The 17,873-nt window shown below is 40.3% G+C and overlaps 2 protein-coding genes across 2 annotated transcripts; one reads left to right on the plus strand and one right to left on the minus strand.

Annotated features, from left to right (window-relative positions):
- Nucleotides 1-85: 85 nt before the first annotated feature.
- On the minus strand, nt 86-835 carry MONOS_12647 (uncharacterized protein; the record flags this gene model as incomplete). The annotated part of the gene is made up of 1 exon (XM_067865283.1): nt 86-835. The coding sequence occupies one exon, from the start codon at nt 833-835 to the stop codon at nt 86-88; it is 750 nt and encodes a 249-aa protein (XP_067731864.1).
- A 3,278-nt stretch (nt 836-4,113) lies between these two features.
- Nucleotides 4,114-15,426, plus strand: MONOS_12646 (uncharacterized protein; the record flags this gene model as incomplete). The annotated part of the gene is made up of 2 exons (XM_067865282.1): nt 4,114-4,125; nt 4,336-15,426. The coding sequence occupies 2 exons, from the start codon at nt 4,114-4,116 to the stop codon at nt 15,424-15,426; spliced, it is 11,103 nt and encodes a 3,700-aa protein (XP_067731865.1).
- Nucleotides 15,427-17,873: the final 2,447 nt, after the last annotated feature.

Consider the following 17,873-nt stretch of genomic DNA (forward strand, 5'->3'; position numbering starts at 1 on the left):
ATCAGCTTAAGATATGCATCATCGAGATGTGATCTCATCGAGGTTGATAAAAGTCACAAAATACAAGAAGAAGAGAAAATTGCAATCAGTTAATTCTACTCTGAAAATTATGTTGATTCTTCGCTCGTTCCCTCATTTCAGACAATGCTTTCTTCCTGCTCCCTCTTTTAGAGCCCTTCGTTCTGCTGTTCCTCTGCGCACTTGCTGACGACACTGATGCTGCAGATGCCACAGATGTCACAGAAGAGGGAGAAGACGAGCGGTGCCCAAACGCTGTTGACTCCCGGTCAGCCACAAAAGACGACAGCTCGTCCATCGAGCTGTGCAGAAAGTGCGACGAGTACTCAGCTGCAAGCGACGGCGACAGCATCCGCGTGAATGCAATCGACGGCGATGGCAGCGAGCCCTGATACATCGCCGATGGCCCCAGCGACATCAGCACGCTGCTCGACGAGGGAGTGCGGCTCAGCGGAGACGGAGACAAGCTCGGATATCGCATGCCATACGGCGTGAGTGCAGACGGCCGCACAGGTGTGGGTGCAGTGGGAGAGGGATGTGCTGGCGATGGAGCAGCGCTGGCTGGAGTGTCTGCACGATCTGCAAACGGCGCAAACGCCATCATCCGCCTCATCAGCTTCTTTTGCAACGAGTCGCTGCTGTCCTTCCTGCTCCGACCAGCCATCGACCCTGCCACTGAATACGATGTGCCATCATCCACGCCTCCACCAGCATACGGAGAAAGAGGAAACGGCCGCGAAGCTGAACGCTGCATCGGAGAGTGTGTTGCTGTCAGGCTGTCTGAAAACACACTCGGCGTCTGCCCATCCCCATCCATCCGCGAGTATCCCACAGAAAGCGAAGAAAAAGGAAGCACCGAAAAAGAGCTTCCCCCTTCCAACGATAGCGAACCTGCCACATCTTCATTCAGAAGGAATATTTGCGCAAGAGGCGCCGACTGAAGCTGCGACGGAGGGTTTTTCTCGAGCCAGTTGCGCAGTTTTATCACAGACACAAGAAACTGCTCCACAAGCTGCCCAGCATTTCCAGTTGGGAACGACACAGGAAAAGCGCTGCCATCCTCAGAGTTCAGCCCATGCCGTGCAGATGAAGTTGAAGAAGTGAATACTTGAGACTGATCAAAGAACGGAAAATGAGATCTATAAATAGAGCGTGCAGAACTCTCAGATGAGCATTGATTGATAATTTCAATAAATCATATATCAATTGAAAATTTTGCATTCTCCTGCTTCGATCACTTTCTGCATTGATTTGTCAAATTGTTGATTGGCCCTCGTTTTTTTGTAATTTTTCGAATGAATTGGAAGGGAGAGAAGAAGAAATTGAAATAAAAAAAGTGGTCTTTAAGAAGAAGAGTTTTGAATTGTCCATTCTTCGGAAATGTGATAAATCCATGAACGCTGTTGAACTGATGTTTTTGGCCTTCAACTGGAAATCTCAAAAATGGCAGATAAAAATCGCACTTCCTATAATTGAACAGTCAAATTCGGGAAGTCAAAAAGGTTTGGTTTTTAATGAAAATATGAAGTTGACGTATGCAAAATTGCAAAATAAATCGATACAAACATTTCTCCAAGAAAATGAAGTGAGTTGCCACGATAGATAGTTTATGGGGAAAATGTTTTCGTGCTATTTTTGCTTGTAGAAAACAAATATTCAAAAATAACTCAAGTGAATGGAATTATGAACTTCAAGCCAACTTCTCGTTTTCCATTCTTTTTGCATTATTTCCAGTGTCGTTCAGAAGAAAAAACTTCCTTTCATAAAATCGTATTTCCATTTGTTTTTAATATGTTTGTGCGAAACTGTCGATTGAATAAATGAAGCATTGGAATTCTGAATATTAACAAATGCTTGCAGCTTTACTATTACATAATATCATATATATTCCTTTTCCAATATAATAACATCATTTTCATATTGAATCCTTTCGTACTTCCAAGGAAAAAACTAAAAAATGTTCGATCGTTTACATAACATTTTCGAAAAGATCAAAATACAATGTTTTGGTCCGCAGGAATTGTGCAAAAGACAATGCATTCTGTAACTTCCATGAAACTCTGAGAACAGTTTATAGTTTCAATTGGGAAAGAGCTACTTCTTTATCGCTTTGAAATGAGCGTGAAAAAAGTGGGTTTTTAACATTTTTTGTATTTTGAATGCGATTGTCTTCATCCACGGAAAAAATGATTATCCTCAGGCTTAAAGGTTATGTTTCTGTGTGGTGTGTATTTTATTTTATTCATTCTTTGAAAAGAATTTGGTTTTATTGAAATTCAAAAAGCTTTGAAAACTTCTGTTGGATGCTCAAAAACATCAAATCGTGATGTTTGCCAACAACAAAATGCGCATGTTTGTTTATTCAAAGGAGATGTTGGCTTTGCAAGATTGAAATCATTTTTGACGACTTCAAACACAAAAATTTCTTTGATTCAAGGTTGCAATCTAAATGGAGATGAAAGTTATCGTGACTGGTGAACATATTGGGATAGAGCATTCGGAAAATGTTTGGGCATTTAGTTTCACCTCAACGTTGAATTCGACATTTCATCATTGAATTTTGTAATTAAAGGAAAAATTCTTGAAGATTTGTATTTGCCAGCTCTAATTCATTGGAAGGCATTCAGTCAATCTTGCTGCAAATGGATTTTCTGATTTGCAGTTTGTTCAGAGAATATTTGCATTCTTTTCCATTTCATTGCTGTTCCTGTTATCAATCAATTTCTGGAAAAGCAAGTTCATTGACGAAACGCCATTTGATATTCCTTTGAATGAACAAACTGGATTTTGAAAATCAGCATTAATGAGGCAGGGTGGATCCTTTGCTATCCTTCATCTTCTTTGTGACAGATGCAATCAAAAAAAAGGAGAAGAATTTTCTATGTGTTGTATTGGCTGAATTTTCAATTTTTTTCATTCATGCAAATGAAAAGTTAATGCCAAAAGAGAACAAAGGAAAAATGGACTTCTCAAGAAAGATGAAGCAGTTGCATGAGATTTGGAAATACCAAATTCAACATCAAAAGAAGAAAATGGTTTTGGATGGAAAGGTTGTGTTCATTCAATACATGCCTTGGAGAGTCTTATCAATTGGAAAATAAAAAGAGGTATTTTTTCTTTATGTTTGTGTCTGTCGTTTGAAATCAATTTATTTTATTTTTCATATCTCTTTTTCTGGATTAATTGACTTTTATTTTATATTAGCAGGTAGACAGATGGAAATGTGCAACATTCAGATTTTGAAAAGATAATCAGCAATTGTAACAAATCAGGAGCTGAAGGGAAATATCTTTTTTGGATTGTTCAAGTTATTTTAAGACGACTACGAAAGAAGGAAGGAAATGAGGGAAACTGAAATAAAAACCGTTTTCACACTTCAAGGAATTAATCTCTCAGAAAGAGATGAAGTGAGAAGACAATTTGGTTTGACTTTTTTTATTTCACTGTTTTTGTTAAAAATCCATTTTTTGGAATATGAATTTTGCCAGGAGTTATTCTCTTTCAAATTTGGAGTTGAATATTTCTATCTGCACAGCATTCCAAAGGATTCATCTTTCATCCACTATCTTTGCATTAACTGTCATTTCTTTTCGTGAAACGAACGGGAACTGTATTGACTCACAGGATGAAAGAATTAGATAACAAATTGACAAAACAAAGGACAATCAGACACAACTTTTTTGAAGAAGAAGCAATGAGTCAGAAAATGAAAGATTAAAATGAGGTTTGAGATGACAAGCTGAAATGTATTTTTGAAAAATAAAAAAAAATTTGATGATAGAAAAGTGAGAACATGGAACAACCACTTGTTGCATTTGCTCTTTTTTATCTCACATCTTTTTTAGAATTTTAGAATTTCTTTCTTTCTCATTGTGACTTTTTGTTGATTATTCATTGATTTTTGAATGAAAAATCTATTTGCTTCATTTTTTTTTTTGATCCTTTAATATTAGAATGCAGCAAACAAGAAGATGAAAAAAGAAATGGACCACAACGATTATTGAATTCATTTGCAGTTGGTATTGGGTATGCTTATTGTTGTTTCTGAGGAGTTCAAAACTGAAAAAATTTTTGTTCAAAGAATTTTAATTATTGATGATTCAAAAAGTTTGTGGATATTTTTACAAATTCTTTCGCGAAACATTTATCATTTGCGAATTTTGGATTTGGCAGGAAAAGAGAAGAAAAGATGAATAATTTATTAAAATGACCCATAACAGAATAACTAGACTGAGAAAAATAGAATAAAAAGAGAATTGAATGCGAAATCGAGTTTTTATTGTTTTGAGTTTTGTTGCCTCTGCATCCATATTGCAGTGCAAGTGCGTGCCCTTGGATGCAACAATCGAAGATGCATTCTCGAAGGAGAGAGTGAAAGAAAAGGAAAAGATTCCTGCATGTGAATACTCATTTGACCATGGTGAATTTGAGATGAAAACATTTGACACAAAAAATGAGGAAATGTATTGTTCCCTCAAAAATGGATACAGCGAAGGAGCTGATGAAAGAAAAGAGGTTTTGATGAAAAACAAGGAAAACAAAGCAAAAGTGAAGAGCAATGATCATTTTGATGAGAAATGTGAGGATTGTGCAAATACTGAAAATTTGAAAGTGAGTGGAAAGGGGAATGAATTTTTTAGAAGTGAGATGAAAGGATGTGTGGTTTTGAAGAATTCGTCAGTGCTTTTGAGAGGATTGAGGATGGGCTGTGGAGATGGAAAAGGCATTGCCTGTGCTTGGAGCGAAAGTGAGATTGCGATGGATGGATGTGGGGTGATTGTGGAAAGTGGTATTTCGCCATTGGATTTGAAGGGAAGCTGTGCAACATTGGTGAATATCTCTCTCAAAACTTCAAAAACTCAATTCCCTCAAATTCCTCCTCTTTTTGCTTCAAATCCAACTGAGGATCGTTTGCAATGTTTTGGAAGAGTTTCGATTTGTTCATCTCGTTTTTCTTCAATGACACTCTCCTCAGCACCATTTTTGTCATCACCATCCATTGAGAGTGCTGCACTTTCGAGGATGGTTTTCTTCAACATTTCGAGTTCTTCATCGTCTCGAGGATCTGTTTCAATATCTTGTTGGGAAAGCTGCACTTTGATAGATGGCTGCTTGTTTTCATCAGTTTGTGATGTATATGATGGAGGGATTGCCCAATCAATTAATTCGCAACTTTCATCACTGTCTGCGTCAAACACTTCTTTTGTTGGGTGTTGTCGGACAAGAAATGTTGAATTCCTTGGAAGCGAAGATAACAAGAAATCCCCAGGAAGGCAGAATTTAACAGACAATGGAGCAAACACATTCACTTGGTGCGAATGGAATGGCTCAAGAACAACTGGAACAACTTATTCTTTCACTGATAGTGCATCAAATGGCGGAGCTATTTTCATGTGTAGTCGGCCAATGGGAATGCTTTCAGTGAAATTTTGTTCGTTCAATGTCTGTCTTGCGCACTACACTGGAGGAGGAATAACATGCAATTCAATTGATTCAATTGAGATTGTGAACAGCAAATTCAATGGTTGTGTTGCAACAAATTACGCTGGAGGAGGGATGTATGTAAATTCAATATTGTCATGCGTCAGGATCAGTGATTGTGAATTCCAGAGATGCAAAGCGATTGGTTCAGGAGGTGGACTTAGTATTTCATCTTTCAATGTTTCCGAATCTGGTTGTATTGATTCAGAAAGTGGCAAAGGGGAGAGCTCGTGCGTGTTTGAGTGCTCATTCACTTCGTGCGTGCTTTCTAGCTCGAGTGGTGGGGGGATGAATTGCCAAAGTGTTCCAGCTGCATTCAAAATGAGGAGCCTTCAGTTTATTTCGTGCAACGCAATATCAATTGGGGGAGGATTGTATTTTGATTCAAATCAACAAATGGCTCCAAGCAATAATCTTTATTGTTTTTTCTTCTTTTTCCACGATTGCAGATGCGCAAGTTCTAATTCTTATGGTCATGATATGTATTTTCAAGATTTTTACAATATTTTTTCATCTGCAAATCCATTTTATGAATCGTATACAACGAATACCAATGATAAGAGAGTGTATCGCCAATATTACGATGGGAGTTCTGTTGTGTATCAGTTTACAGAAAAGAAGTGGTGGCTGAAGGAGGGGATGAAGGATAGATTTGTTGGTGTTGGTGGAAGCGACACAAACAATTTGTGTGGAATGGCTGAGTCAGCACCGTGCAAAACGGTGGGACATGCAGTGGGTGCGAGCCTAACACAGCTGAGTTCGACAATCACAGTGCTGGGTGGGAAGCATGTGAACGAAGGGACAGTAATCAGTGTTGGGGAAAAGAAGATTTCGATTGTTGGGAAAGGGAAAGAGGTGAGTGTGATTGGAACGAGTGCGCTTTCGACCTCTTCGGCAACGCTGTTCAGCGTGACGAGTGGGCAGCTGGAGATGGAGCATGTGGGGATCGATCACAACTCAATAAGAAGCTCGTCACCGAATGTGTTTGTGGTGTCTGTTGGGAGCGGGACTCTTTCGCTGGAGGATGTTTTGATCAGTTCTTCGATGTCAGGAGGAAGTGTAATATCAGCATCTGTGTTTGAAGTTGCATTGAGGCAGCTGAAGATGGTTGATGTTGAGATTGAAAACATGAAAATAACACAACCTCTTTTCGCTGAACCATCATCAGCAGGATCGCCATCAGGAGAGAGTTTGCTGGGAAATGTGACAATTCGGAATGTGAATCGGACAGGAGGAGATGGCGTTGCAATGGCAAAAAACGTGAAGGCGGGAGAGACATTTGTGGTGTGGAATACAACAATAGAAGGATGCGAGTGTTTGGGAGGAAATGGTGGAGGGATAAAGGTTGAGTTGGTATCTTCGACAAGCAAAGTTCGAATTGGAGATTCAACATCACACAGTGGAGGAACAACAACATTTAATCAATGCAAGAGCAGTGGGTATGGAGGAGGAGTGATGCTATTTCTGGCAGATGGCTCATTCAACTTTGAGATATCATCTGTGAGTTTTGTTGGTTGCAGTGCAACATTGGGAGGGAAAGATGTATTTGTGAATGGGAGCAGGTTTGTGAGTGGGACAATAACAACCGCAAAGCTGAATTTCTCACGAAATGTTTCTATTTATGATGAGTTAATGGGATATGACCGGAACGAGATAGGGATGGGAAGATTCCCATTGAACGTGTTTTTTGATACATTTTCAGGAGCAGCACATGTGGGGAAAGAGGTGAATGGGTGTGGAGGATATGACTCGTGGTTTTGTGGGTTTAGGTATTTTCCATGTTCCACAATCGCGTTTGCTGCTCAAAACAGATTCAGTTCGTCAAAGAAGAATATTGTGTTGGATCCAGGGTTTGAGCTGGGAGAAGTTGTGTCGATGGCGGGGTCATATGAATGGGAGGTGTATTGTGCAACAAACAAGACGAATGTGAATGTTTGGTTGCCCAGTGGAATGACATCTTCATCTTTGATAAATGTACAGAGTGCGAGTTCAATAAAGAACATTGCGTTTCAAATACCATTTTCATTATCGAGTGCAACATCACTCATTTGTTTGACCAGTTCATCACTCACACTCACAGGCTGTTCAGTTGCTCATTTGTCAGAGGGCACATCAAGTGTTTCCTTTGGATACAGTTTTGTGAATGTGCAGAGTGGGAGTCTGAAAATGGATCGATTTGTGATGGAGGAAGGGCTGGCACTTGTGTTTGGAGCTCACTCAGCGATTGAATTTTGTGAAGGAATGGCGAGTGTGATTTGTTCAGGATGCAATATCAGTGGAGTCAAAAGGAATGAGGGAGATGGAGGATGGATGAAAGGGACAGTTGGGTCGAGTGGAACATTGACTGTTGATGGGTGCAATGTGAATGGGTGCGGTTGTGTTGGTGGAAAAGGAGGAGGAATGCATATTAGATTGAAGGGAAATGGGAAAGTGGTTGTGAATGGGTCGAGTGTGATTGATGGGAATAAGGCAGAGAATAATGGAGGGAGAGGAGGGAGAGGAGGAGGGATGTTTGTGTTGATGGAGAATGGGGGATGTGGATTGACAATTGGGCAGAATGTTGAATTTTCGAAAGTGAATGGGAATGTGGCAACATATGGGAAGGATGTGTTTGTTGATTGTGGGAGTGGAGTGCTGTTGGAGTCAAAAGTGAATTCAAACACATTTTCATTTTTTGACACAAGCATAATTCCATCAGATGTATTGAAACTGAGTGGGAGTGAAAATGGGGATGAAAATGGAGTGATTCCACTGTTTGTGTATTTGTGCTCAATGGGGACAAAAGTGATTGTTGATGGGAGTGGAGGAAATGGGAAGGACCACAACCATTGTGGATTTGAGAAATTTGGCTGTTTGACAGTTGATTATTGTGCGAACTCAAGATTGAGTGAAAGTTCAAAAGAAATAGAAATTGTCTCATCTTCGTCAATTGCCAAGGAAATCACAGTACCATCATTTGGTGTGTTAATTTCAGGCAGAATAGTGTCATCAGATGGAGAGAGGATGGGAGTGAATGTGAGTGATGGAGGATCAGCCACTCAAGATTGGCTTGTTGGATGTTCGAGTTCATTGACAATGAGCAGACTTTCATTTGTTGTGAAAGGCCAGATGAATCCAAGGAGAAGTGCATTCATTCATTCAACATCAACACTCAGTGTGACGAACTGTTCAGTCTCATTTGAAAGTGGTGCATTGATAGATGGAAAGATAGGATACAGCATCATTGACATGGCAGGAGGGAATCTGATTGTTGATGGATTTGTGATGGAAAGTGGAGTAACACTGACAATGAATGGGAAATCGCCAATATCAATAACAAGTGGAGCTCAATTGGAGATTTTAAACAGCAGAGTGAGAGGAGTGGAAATAACTGGGGTAGATGGGGGATGTTTGAATGTGGAGATAAAAGAAGGAGGAAGTGTGAAAATTGAAGGATGCAATTTTTCATCAACATGTTCGGGTGGAAGTGGGATGAAAGGAGGAGGGATGATGATATCAGTGGGGAAGGGAGGGAGTTTGGAAATGAAAAATGTGAATTTGTCTGAATGTAAAGTGCTATCAAGTGAGGCTGTGAATGGAGGGAGAGGATTGGGAGGAGGGATGTTTGCTGAACTTGCCGATCAAATGGGAAGGTTTTCATTGGAGAGCATGGCATTTTGTGAGTGTAACGCATGGAAAGGGAAGAATTTATTTGTGGAAGCACAGGATTTATCGGCTGTCATCAACAGCACTTCAATTGGATTCAATCCAGAAATTCGAATTAATCTCACAGACTTCAATGAACTTTGTGGAAGAGAAAGAAACAATTTGGAGCTGATTGTTCCACTTGTTGTGTTTCTTCGGACATTTTCATCGCCAGCATACGTGAGTGGGAGAGAACAAGGAAGTGAATTCAAGCTGTGTGGATATGAAGATTATCCATGCAGAACAATTGGAGAAGCAAGTGAATATCGGTATCCGAGTTCAAAACGAAACATCAGACTGACAAACACATTTTCATTTGATGAAGAAGTGCAGTTGAACAAACAGTCATATGAGATTGATTCGAGCAACAAAGATGTTGGATTGAAAGTTGGAGGAACAGGAACAAAAACACAAGAAGCATTGGTGATGAACAGTGTTTCATCAACATTGACGGGGATATTATTTGAATTGGGAGAATCGATTTGGGAACATACATCATTTGTTCATTCTTCAGGAGGGACATTGAGATTTGCTGATTGTGGGATAAAGATGGGAAATGGAGTGGATGCAGTGAATTTTGTGTTTGTGAGTGGGAGTGGAGGGAAAGTGGAAATTATCCGGATGATATGTGGAGGGAGTGTGGGGGAAGTGAGATTTGTGGGAAGTGTGATTGTTGTGAATGGGAATTGTGAATGCATGATGGATGAGGTGATAATCAATCAAACAATATCAAATGGAGTGAATGGATTGATTGAAATTGCCGCAAGCAGCTCAGCCACAATTCAGAATTGCTCGATCGCAAATTGTGATCTGCCGAGTTGTGGAGTAATTCAGGTTGGGAAGTATTCATCAATCACCTTGAAGAACACCTCATTTGAGAACATCACGAGAGGGAAAGGAGATGGTGGATGCCTTTGTTTGAGATCGAATGGTGATGGAAGCAAAGACACAATGAAAATTGAGAATTGCACATTCAGGATGTGCAAGGTGAATGAGAATGGAAAAGGAGGGGGAGGATTGTCAGTTTCATTGGAAAATCCCTCTGAGCTGTATGCGTTATCAACAAGATTTGAAAAGTGTTGTGCTCCATCAACGAGTGGAAGTGAAGGGAAAGGAGGAGGGATATTTCTTTCTCTGGCTGATGCAGATGCTAGATTTGAATTATCAGGAGATTTGATATTTGATGGAAATGAGGCAGAATATGGGATGAATGTGTTTATTGAGTCAGGAGATTTGGAGAGGAGTGTGACAGGCGAGCACATTAAATTTGTAATTGCACTTTCAGATTTATCAGTTGAAGCGATGGGGATGGATGGGAAGTGGAGGGATGTTGTTATTCCGCTGAAGTTTTATCTGGCAGAAAAGCTGAATAGGATCAAGATGGGAGATGAAGGGAAGGATGTTGTTGTGTGTGGGTTTGATGAACTGCGATGCAAGACAGTTGGTTATGGAGCAAGGAGACTGGAAGGACAAGAAAGATATCTTGAGTTTGGGGAAAGATATGAAATGAAAGAGATTGTTGAGTTGGATGGTGTGGAGGGATATCATTTTTGTGGGGTGTTGACAAAGACGAATATGGAGATGGTGGGGAATGGATTTGGTGGAGACTGGATGATGGATGTTTCCACATCATCTGCCACATTTGAGAGGATATGTTTTGTTGTTTTGTGTTCACAGCCATCATCAGTTGCGTTGGCACAAACAAAGATATTTTGTGTTTCAGGCACAAATGGAACGCTGATCATTGAGAGATGTTCTGTTGAAAGCAAAACAAGAGAGGGAGAGTGCAGCTGTTCTTTTGCGTGTGTTCGAAGTGGGAGACTGTCCATTTTCGATTTCAGCATGAATCATGCGAAATTTGGATTGAATCCATTCGTTGTTGTTGATATAAATGGGGAGGGTTCGATTGAGAATGCATTGTTTGAGAGTGTGGAAACAACAAATATGAAGGGATTGATTGAGTATTCATCATCATCGAGTTCATTGTCGTTTGTGAATGTGACAGCACAAGAATGCGTAATGGGAGGAAAAGGACTGATATTGGATGATAATGGAAAGAAGCTGAGGATGAGGAATTGCATGATTATGAAAACTTGCAGTTTGGAGGGAAATGGGAGTGTTGTGAGTGGAGAAGTTGGGGATGGATGTGCTGTTGAAGTGAATGATGTTGCGATTGAAGAATGTGGAACATTGAAGGGATGTGGAGGGGGGATGGCAGTGATACTGAAGGGAACAGGAGAAATGCGTTTGGGAAAGAGTGGAGTGGTAACATCGTTTGAGAAATGTTCAGCTGGTAATGAGGGATCAGTTGGGGGATATGGAGGAGGAGTGTTGCTGAGATGCGAAGAAGGAGGAAGCGACTTTATGATGAGTGAATTGGCATTTGGAACAGGCGAGGGAGCAAACACAGCCGCATATGGAGGAAACAATATGTTTATTGAAGGAACATATTTGCCACAATTGGTGAATAGCGCATCATTCAACTTCTCATTTGAGATTGAAGGAGATGGATTCAACATAAAAGATCTTATGGGAGCAGAAGATGGGAATGAGATGAGATTGATTCCCATTGTGGTGTTCTTTCGAGAGAAGCCGAGAGTTGGGTTTGTGAATGGGGGAAATGGAGGGATGGACTATCATAAGTGCGGATATGCTGACTTTGCATGCTCCACATTGACATATGCAGGAACAAGTGTTTTTGACACATCACCAACAACACTGAAACTTGTTGATGGAAGTTCAATTTTCGATGAACTGACGCTCAACACTCAAGAAATGAACATTGATGGAGATGTTGCAAAGGCAAAGATTGGAATAAGCGAAGGAGGAGAAAATGAATTTTTGATAAAGAGCGAACGAGCAATATCGTTTTCGTCATTGGCATTTTCGATATCAACATTTGCCGAATCAAGAAAGGAGTATGTATTTCTGTGCAGTTCAAGCACATTGAGATTTGAAGGATGTTCATTTGGAGCAGAATCACAAGAGATTGGAGTTGGATTGATTTGTGGGAAAGGAGGGAAAGTGGAGTTGGTGAGATGTGAATTTGGAGATTTTGCAATGACCAAATCAGGGATGGTGACTTTTGATGGAGCAGGAGTTGAGGGGTTGATTGATGAGGTGATTGTGAGGAAAGTTACAAGAGAAAATGAGGGAAGAAGCTTATTTGAGCTGAGAAATGGAGATGTTGAGATTAAGAACACTACGATGAATGAATCGAGTTTTGAGAATGGAAATGAGATTGAGATTGGAGAAGGGATTAATACTAAAATCTGGAACTGTACATTTAAATCAATTCAGAGAGAGAATGGGAATGGAGGGGTGTTGAATGGGAGAGTGGGGAGTGGGAAGTGTGTGGATATTAACAAATGCGTGTTTGAAGAATGCAAATGCAATTCAGTGAGCGCAATTGGGGGAGGGATTGTTATGATTGTGGGAGATGGAGGAAAACTGTTGTTTGATGATAACAAGATGAATGGATGCACAGTTTCAGATAGAAGTGGAAAAGGAGGAGGGATGCATCTGACATTTGAAACAACGAATATTGAATACTCTATGAAGAATGATGATTTTGCGAACAATGTGGCAGAAAAAGGAGAAGATGTGTATTTGGCGTGTGGATCACCATGGACGATGCTTCTTCCAGCGTTTTGGGAAGGGACAGCCACAAGAGTCACAGCAGAAAATAAGATGTGGGTGCTTGAGTCATCTGAACAAAGAAAAGAAGACTCGCTGATCAATTATCTGTTTCCAAGATTGGGAACGAATTTGTTTGTGAGCAATGCTGGAAACGAATTATCAAGTTGTGGAGTGAAAGAAAATCCTTGCTCGTCTGTTGATATTGGATTTGATCAGTTGAACGATGAGATAGAGAGGATTGTGCTTGTTGGTGCTGCTTCAGTGAGCAAGACGATCAACAGAAAAGTGAAAGGACTGATAATCGAAGGGAATGAAGAAACGAGAGAACTGGTTGTGAAGGAAGGAGGGAAATTTGAATTGACAGAAGGAGATGGGCAAACACATTTGGCTTTGTCACTTCTTCAGATTTCGCTTCCATGCTTTTCCTCTGCAAGTGCAACTGGTGATGGATCGATTGTGGAAGTGAGGATTGGGCAATGTTTCATTTTGGATTGTTTGTTTTCAAAAGGAGAAGGGAATTCAATTGTGAATGAGTGTGGGAAGTGGATAGTGATTGGGAATGGAGGGGTAATTCAAATAGAGAGAACAGAAATGAATGGGATAAGATTTGACGGATGTGGAATTGCAAGATTTGGAGGAGGGAATGTGATATTTGAGAATTGTTCATTGGACGGGATTGAGACCAGTGGAGGAGGAGTGATAGTGGGGAATGGTGGATCGGAAATCACATTGAGGAACATGACAGGATTGGGGTGTGTTGTGGGAGCAGGGTCGCTGATAACGTCGAATGGAGGATCGAGTTTGAGAGTTGATGGAGAAAGCAGATTTGAGAATATCCAAACAGAAAGTGTGAGTGGAGGGTGTTTGAAGAGCGAGATGAAGCTGAATGATTTGCTTGAAATTGAATCATCATTTATATTAACATGCTCGGCGAATGGAAATGGAGGAAGGGGAGGAGGAATATATATGGGTTTGAGTGACAATTGTGTGAATAACTTTGCGTTGACAACATTGACATTCGAAGACAATGTTGCAGCTGAGGGAAGGGATTTGTTCATTTGGTGCAAGAAACTGAATGAAACAGTGACGAAGGAGAGGTTTGGATTTGAATACGAATATGAAAATGGAGAAGGAGAAGGAAAAGGGATGGCAGTTGATATGAAAGGGATTGACAGAGACTATTTTGCAGAGAGTGTTGATCTTGGGCTGTTTCTTGTTGAAATGAAGAGAATGGAGGTGTGTGTGTCGAGGGAGGGGTATGACACATTGGGATGTGGGAGCGATGGACATCCATGTGAATCGATGTGGAGTGGAATAAGCCACATTGACAGAAGAGGAACAGAAGGAGAAAGGAAAGTGAAAGTGAGGGATAAAGGGACAATTGAAGATATTTATTCCTTCACAGATGCACTTGTAATTGAAGGGTGTGTGAATGAGGGAGAAGCCATTAAACACAAGCCTGTTCATTTTGAAGGGACAATCAATGGGGATTCTTCATCAACTTCATCTGTTATTTCTTCAACAGTATCACTTATCTTGTTATCTTTGATGTTGCAAATTCCATGTCAATTTGAGCCAAATATGAATTCCTTGATCTCATCGAATGGAGTTCTTCAATTCAAAGATTGTTTATTTGAGATCCAATCATCGTCAGATATCATTCAATACTCGTTGATAACAACAACAAGTGGAAGTTGCACATTGAAAGGATGCAGTCTGGCAGATTGTTCATTTGTCAAATTTCCATTGATGATGGCCTCTTCTGTTTTGTTTGAAAACAGCAACTTTTCAAATATTGTAAACACTGGAAGCGGTGAAGAAGGAGGTGTGGCAAGAGTGATATTAAAAAATGAAGAAGATTTGGTGATCAAATCAACAAATGCGTCTTCTTGTTCACTTTCTTCAAACAATGGAAAAGGAGGGTTTTTGTATTTGGATTGTCAAAATTGTTTGAATAAGAACCCATTTATTTTTGATGTTGGAGTAACGTTTGAGAACAACAAAGCAGCCATTGGAAAGAACTTGTTCATTTTGGGAAAGGATTTCAACAGTTCTGTGACAAATGACTCATTCAAGTTTGATTATTCATCAATGATAAATGATAAGAATTTGTTTGCGGGGAGTGATGATTTTCATCAAGAAAAGGATTTGTTCATGTTTTTGATTCAATACAGTTCATTTGAGATATTTATTTCATCAAATGGATTTGATGTTGCAAGATGTGGAAGTGAGGAAGAACCATGCTTCACAATGTGGAAAGGAATGGAAAATATGAAAAAGGAGAATGGAAATAAAACAACACAAATAACAGGATCAACTGTTATTCAAAATTCATTTAATGTGTCAAATTATCAGATCAAAAAGTCTGCACTGATGGGAGAAGAGAATGTGAAAGCAATATTGAATTTTGAAAAGGCAATTGGAAGTCAACTGGAATATTTCATGGTGAATAATGATCATCTTGAATTAACAAATATCCAGCTCCAGTTGACATTGGGATTTGACAACTCGGCCAAAACAATTATTTCAAACAAAGAAGGAGCTTTGGTGATAACTGGATGTTCATTATATTCAGAGGCAGGAGTGAACAATGGATTTGATTGAAAAAGAAAATGTGAATCTCACTTCCTTCTCTTCTATTTACGAGAGATCATCACTTAAGGGTCAGTCACCCAACTGATCTGAAATGCAAAGATAGTAATAGATTACAACGGTGATGTGAAATAGCTAAAAAGGATAGAAACATTAAAAAACATAACAATGTTATGGCGCTCATTACATATCACGCCTGAAGAAGAAGGAAGATGGGTCATTAACAGAATCTGTTTATAATAAGGGTGGGAGTGTATCGAGGCGGGAAGAAGAGAAGGAAGTGAGATTCACATTTTCTTTTTCAATCAAAGCGCAAGCACTTTGATTTAAAAGAAAACATTCTCTCACTTCCTTCTCTTCTATTTACGAGAGAGTTCCATAATTGGGAGAATACTCTGCTGTTGTTATTATTTGATTGACCTCTTATTTGTCATCCCTCAGCAATTGTTCGAGTTGCTCACGTTTGGCTTGCGCTCTGGTTTTAATTGTTATCTCAATTGTTTTCTTCTGGACAACTTCTCCAACTAGTCTTTTCTCACGAAAATTCCTTCTTTCATACTCTTTATGACTGTTCTCGTCTGGCTCCTCCACGTAGTCCGGCTTTGATGGTTCTTCTTCGTCGTTGTAGATCGTTTGGCTTTTGTTGTCATATTGCAGATTAGGTTTTTCCAACCTGATCCTGATTCCTTTTTCGCTCTCGATGTTGTCAGACTTTGAGTTCAGACTGTAGTCCTCCTCATCTTGCTCTTCGTCAGTTGACGAAGAGTCCTCAATATCTTCTGAACTTGAATTGTCATCAAAAGTAATTTTTGGTTTGCGAAGGGTTTGCAGACTTAAAGGTGATGACTGGGTCTGGGAGGAAGTTGCATTAATAGCCGCTTGATCTGCAATCACTTTCGCACAGGATGTGGCGATATCTTTTTGAAAATAGTAATTAATAATGGTATCGCTTCGTGGAGACAGCCTTGCGAACTTTGCCACTTGCGCTATTGGTAGTCCAGCCATTGTCAATGCAGATATTGAAGCATGCTTTATCGAGTAAGGACCAAAATAATTCGGTATACCTGTCTCGTGAAGGAGATTTGCAACAAGTTTTCTCAGCACTCTTGCAGAAAGTGGAATCTTTGTGCGATCGTTAATAAACAAGTGGTCAGGGTTGTCTTGAAGTTTGCTTATTCTGGACCACAATTCACACACTGCTGAGGCAGGACATATTGAAGGAGTATCTGTGAGAAACGGTATTATAATGTCTGTTCTTTCGGGTCCTGTTTTCAGCGAAGTATCCAATGCAATTGAATCTTCTCTCACTGCAGAATGTTTCAGACTGATCCGCTCGAGCTCGGTGAACCGGCAGGCGGAGAATAGCATGCAAAGACAAATTGTTTTCTTCGTGAGAGTAGTGAAGGATAAGTTCGCGTTCTCGCCTAGCCCCGATATATAATCAAGAAGTATTTTGGGGTTCCATATATCAGGCTTATTTTTCTTCTTCCTCCTTTCCAATCTTTTAAATGATCGGAAGAGAAGCTTCATAAGCGGGTAATCTCCCAAACTTCTCTCGAATAATAATTGAGAAATGAGAGAGATGGCAGATCGTATTTTACAAAGGGATTGCTCCTTCAGCCCCTTGTTGAAAAGCTTAAGGAAAACATCGGCACATCGAACGACCCAATTGAACCAATCTCCAACAGAAAGACCATAGCCGCAGTTTGTCCACTGGTCTCCGAAATGAGCATAACTGAGTAAGTACCCATGCCACGTCGAAGGCGAAAGACTGGATTTGCACAGATCACATATATCCATTGGAAATCCTCTTGTTTGCAAAACTCCTTTGAACCAGTGTTCTCCATTGATCGCTAAGGATTCATCAGTACAACTCGAAGCTTCCCTGGTGGCAGGCAAGCATCCATCCTCTTCATCCATGGTCCCGGGGTAAGAAGTTCGCTCTGGCTCTTCCACATCCATTCTATATGGGTCGTTCTTTTCAACAACGGCTCCCATATTTGTCCCTTCCAATCGGGAAGAAGGAGAAGACCTCGAGCTCGTTCGAGAATCATTTTCCTGATTGTCGGAAGAATGAGAGGAATTGGAGGATGAGCAAGAACTGTCTCTCCTCGCCAAGGCTGCTGCAGACCGTCTTCGTTTATCGGGCTTCCTGGCCCGCACCATCTGCTCACTTTCTTGTTTTGTTTTGTGGCGAAAGCGTCCAACGTTATGTTCAATCTCATCTTCGTTACAAGCTCCTTGAAGGATTCTTGCTTTATCTGATAGTCGCCTCCCCTTTCTAGCCTGGAAAGAGAATCGGCCCTTTCGTTTCTTTGACCGGGGATGTGTTGCGCTTTCACTTGAATCTGCATCGTGTGTGTTTGTTTCCAAATCTTCAATAGGAGTCTTCTCAAATTCGCTCCTGCCCGCCACCTGTTCAGGTTGAACACCGATGTTGAGTTGTCCGATCTGATAAG

This window comes from Monocercomonoides exilis (genome assembly GCF_001643675.1).
Source record: "Monocercomonoides exilis strain PA203 chromosome Unknown scaffold10-1930038, whole genome shotgun sequence".
Lineage (NCBI taxonomy): Eukaryota > Preaxostyla > Oxymonadida > Polymastigidae > Monocercomonoides > Monocercomonoides exilis.